This window comes from Mastomys coucha, unplaced genomic scaffold (assembly GCF_008632895.1).
Source record: "Mastomys coucha isolate ucsf_1 unplaced genomic scaffold, UCSF_Mcou_1 pScaffold7, whole genome shotgun sequence".
NCBI classification, from domain to species: Eukaryota; Metazoa; Chordata; class Mammalia; order Rodentia; family Muridae; genus Mastomys; species Mastomys coucha.
In genome coordinates, this window is record NW_022196913.1 from 69251705 (window position 1) to 69256531 (window position 4827).

The 4827-nt window shown below is 50.5% G+C and overlaps 1 protein-coding gene across 1 annotated transcript in view; it reads right to left on the reverse strand.

Annotated features, from left to right (window-relative positions):
- LOC116081542 (dual specificity protein phosphatase CDC14B-like) overlaps positions 1-3137 on the reverse strand; it is a 76659-nt gene extending 73522 nt beyond the window's left edge. The window contains exon 1 of the mRNA XM_031358108.1: positions 2951-3137. Coding sequence (XP_031213968.1) covers positions 2951-3107 — 157 coding nt within the window. The 5' untranslated portion in view covers positions 3108-3137. The remainder of the gene's footprint in view (positions 1-2950) is intronic.
- Positions 3138-4827: the final 1690 nt, after the last annotated feature.

The following is a 4827-nucleotide window of genomic DNA, read 5'->3' on the forward strand; positions in this document are numbered from 1 at the left end:
AAGGAAATAACAATAAAACAATGAGCGATGGGAAAAATTGTAAATGAAGGTACCAGCTGTCATTTGCTAATCGAAGAGCCTTATACCTCGCCCCCCCTCCATTACTACCTCACATAAAATAAGAAATAAAATTAAAAGTAACCTGAGCTCTGCAACTGTACTTGGCAGCTAGCTGACGCCTATAACCTCTTCGCTGAGGAGGCTGAAACAGCAGGATCTCGAGTTCAAGGCTGCCGTGGTTCAGTGGGTTCCAAGCTGGGCTAGACTATACACTGAGACCCAATGTTTTTAAAGGTGTAGGGGCGCATGGTGCTGAGAGATGGCTCTACTCTTTCAGAGGATCCCAGTTTGGTTCCCCCCAGCACCTAACCAGCTGTAACTCTAGCTCCTGGGGGCCTGATGCATCTTGCTGCCTCTTCAAGCACTGCATACATGTGGTACTCACACACATACAATTCAGTAATTTAGAAAAAAATCAATTACTTCAACTTGTTTTGCAAATAACACAGAAACAGACTGTTTTAGTGCCTTGGGCTTTTTTTGTTTGGTTGGTTCTTTTTTTTCTTTTCTTTTTCTTTCAGGAAACTCAATTTCCTCACTGAAGGGCTGCAAGCCCTGGAGCTAGTTTAGCATCTTGCGAAAAGTCTGGACTGCTCCAAGATCAAGGCTTGTAACTGGACAGTATTTTGACTTTGTGCATAGAATGCACAAGCTCCTTCAGTATTACTGAGCTTTTTAAACGTTATTTCTTTGATGACTTCCTCAGGAAGGCTTGCCAAGTTACCCTTTATCCCCACGAAAGAGAAAGATTTACCCCAATGACGGAGGTCAGTATTCTTTTGGTGGGTCCTAGCTCAGAGCTGAAGAGCTGACCTAGAGTGCACAAAGGCCTTGAATGTCAGCTTCAGGTCCACTGACAATTTTTCTTAATCAGAACTACCTAAATCTTAGTTTTTTTTCTTTTCTTTTCTTTTTTTTTTCTTTTTGTTTTTTTGAGACAGGGTTTCTCTGTATAGCCCCGGCTATCCTGGAACTCTGTAGACCAGGCTGGCCTGGAACTCAGAAATCCACCTGCCTCTACCTCACAAAGTGCTGGGATTAAAGGCCTGTGCCACCACCACTATTTTTTTCTTTTTGTTTCCTTTGGTGTTTTGGGACAAGATCTCTCTACATAGACCTACCTGTCCTAGAACTCACTAAGAAGACGAGGCTGACCTTGAATTCACAAAGATCCAATTTGATTGCCTCCAGAACACTAGAATTAAAGGCTTGGGCTACCCACACCAAGCCTTACAATTTTTCTTGTTGAAAATAACCACCTAGCCGGGCGGTGGTGACGTATGCCTTTAATCCCAGCACCTGGGAGGCAGAGGCAGCCAGATTTCTGTGTTCGAGGCCAGCATGGTCTACAGAGTGAGTTCCAGGACAGCCAGAGCTACAAAGAGAAACCCTGTCTCGAAAAAACAAAAAAACAAAAGCAAAAAACAAACAAACAACCACCTAAATATTCAACAGAGAACTGTCTAAAATGTTCATAAAATATTTAAATCTATAAATGCGTTGAAACCCATAAACGCAGTTTTAATCCTTTAAGCCACATACCCTTTGGCCCACATGGTATTTCAAATCCAATGAGATTTTGAACATAACAATTGGAGGCTAGCCTTCTGCTATGAAGTACTATGCAGAGCAATGCAAGATCAATCGTGCACCATCCAGCACAGGTTTGCAAAGAATGGATACATATGTATGCTGGTCAAGGATGTTTCTGAAAAGATTCACGAGAACTTGGCAACAACCGTTACATTTAGAGGGCACTCCTTTGTCTTTGCCACCAACTTTTCTCAACATACTCCGTGTATCTTTACAAGAATAAGCTTGCCCCGTACAAAAAAAAAAAAAGAGCAGAAGGAATGTGCAGATGCCACCAGCACGAAGTCTCTGGAAGGAACCTGGGCAAGCTAGTGTCTCCTCCTTCAGGGTCACTCACTGGTAGACCTGGGCAGACACTAGTCAGGGACTACAACTCCGTCCTCTTCCTCCATCAAACGCTAAAAAACCTTCCCTCTCCTCTCAGCCTCCTTTAAAAGCCGGTCTAACTTTCTAGTTACCCATCAATCTAGAATATACTTTCTACTAAATTTCTGTTTGTCTAAACACTTCCTAAACAAATAAATGTTGTCACCAATCGAGAAGCCACCTAGCAAGGTCCAAGTTCAAAGCCTGGAAATCTTTTCTTAAAACCCAACGAAGAGGTGGACAACGTCCGCCCCAGAAAACGCGGAACCTTCCTCCAACCGCGCAGACAGCTCTGCAGCAGACAACGCATTTCCACATACATCGGTACACCGAAGGCAAGCTCTGGCTTCTTCTCTATCAACCCCGGCACACCAAGCAGCGGCCAAATGGATTTCTTTCGCCTTCAAGAACCTAGGCGCTAAGAAAAATCACCCTCGAAAGCGGCTTTTCTACCTGCTCCGGCTGGCTGGCGGGGATTTCTCAAAAGTGACACCTCTGAGCTCTTAGCTTGCTGGGTGGTTCAAACACTTATCAACGTGACATCTTTCTCGAGGCAAGGGAGGGAGGGCGAAGATCCCTCAGGAGGCCTGAGAGGGCGCGAAGGCGTGGGGAGGGGGAGGGAGCGTACCGGACCGCCCGGGGCTCGGGCGGGATCGCACGCCTTGCTAAAGGCTCAGCAGGGCTTTGGGCCCTCAGGGCAGCAAAGACCCATGGGGCTCAGCGGAGGCTGGGACTCGCGTGGGGACAACCGCGCTGGCTCAGCCGGGGATGAGGTGGGTTCGAGGGCAGAGCCGCCCCCGCTCCCGAGGCCCGGCCCACTTGCAGAGGTGACCCCTCGGCCCCTCTCTGGTAAAGTTGCTCCCACGGGCGCGCGCGGGCGGCTAGAGGCTCGAGGGGAACGCGAGCATCGTGGGGGTGTGGCGGGGCTCACCCGTGATGTCCAGGTACAGGTCGTCCTGATCCAGGCGGTGCAGCTCCTGCGGCGTGGAGCTGCGGCTCTTCTTCACGCCGGGAGAGGAGGACGAGCTGCGGCGTGAGCAGGGGGGCGCGGTGGCCCAAGTCGAGCGCCGCTCGCTCTTACGCTTCATGGAGGCGGCCGCGGCCCGTCAGGGGACCGCGACCATGGCCCGGCAACCCGGCCCGGGTCCTCGCGCTGCGTCTCCCGCCGCCCGCGTCCCGGGGGCCCCACAGCGCCGGCCGGTGGCTGGAGCAAAGCGCGCGCTCCCTGGGACGCTGCTGCCGGCGCGTCCGAGCTCAGCGGGCCGCGGCTCCCGGGGACCCCCAGGAGGGATGTTCCTTGGAGCTTCATTCACAAAAAGAAGGGCCCACAACCCTCCTCGGGGCCTGCCGGCTCGGGCCGTTCATTGGTCAGTGCGGCGTGACGTCACGCAGCCGGAGCCTTCCTACAGGCAGGTACTCGGTGACGCCATAAAGAAAAGTCTGAGCGCTTCCGCCAATCGGGCAGAAAGCGTGCTGGAGACCCCCTTGGTGGGACCCCTAACTTTTGAATCTTGTATCCAGGTGTGACGCCCCAATCCCCAGTTCCTCGAGTGAGTCTCCAAGTTTCTGCACAGCCCTACCCTAATAACTCCACTTCGGACCTTTGAGATGGAATTTTCTTTTCTCTTTTTTTTTAAGTGGGTTTCCTTGTAATTCGCGCCAAGGGAGCCTTGTCATGGCCGCCTGCTAGGAGAGTGGAGCCTGCTGAAACGGTCCGCAGCTCTGGGGAGGCAAGGCAGAGTGGACGTCAGAACTTAGAAGTTCAGACCCAGCGCCGTTTTCCCACCTATTCGAACGGAGCAATAAGGGCTTCTTAGCGTCGGTAAAACCACCTGGAGACGCGATTTACCGCGGTGGTTTGCACCTTCCGACACCTCACCTCGGAGCGCGCTAACTCTTGCTGTGGGTAGCCGAGGTGCCCACGGTCCGACCTAGCACGAAGTGTTGGAGCACGTGGCCAGCTGGGCCCTCGGACTTTTCTCCTTTGGATCTGCAGGGATACAGCCCCATAGTTTGCTACTGGGTTAAATAAAAAGATATCAGAACTTGATATCTGGGGACTTGGAACTTGACTATAGCTGCCATTTTGAAGAGCCCAGGTCTTCGGTGCTCAGCTCAATGTAGCCCAGCTACGGTGGTAGCATCTACTTGAGTGAGGAGACTGGAAGCTGTCGGTGGTCCCAAACTCCCCATCAGCAGGCCAGTAGTCAAAGGCGATTTAACCTCTAGTCTGAAAGGGAAATCAGAGTCAGAGAGATAAATTTCAGCCCCTCCTCCCCTTCCCCGCAAGAACTTCTCAGAAATGCAGATTTCACGGAGTTCCTCTCCCCTAGGGTCATTCTGACTTCTTTTGTTTTGAAGCCTTAGAAGCATCTGTAGGGAAAGATAAGATGTGGAATTGCTTTCCTTATCCTGGGGCCCTTACAAACCTGCTTGTTCATCTTTCAGGTTTCCTTTAAGGGTGTCAATGAAGGCCTTACTTCCATTTAAAATGTTCGTACTGTTAGCAAAAAGTTTGCCCAGGGAGAGGAAGTCCTTTACAGTGTTCCAAGGACTTTTAGTGGAAGGGCCACCAGATATCACAACCAGAAATTTTAAGAATAGATCTTTTTTTTTAATCCACTGTAATCCATAGGATTACATGGAAGAACATATTCTAACAGATTATTTTGTCATACCCCATTACACAGCCCAGACTGGGCTGAAAATGGCATCTGCCTCTCCAATGCAGGGATTGCAGGGGTGAGCCATCACAGGTACCTTACTGTATTCTCTCTCTCTCTCTCTCTCTCTCTCTCTCTCTCTCTC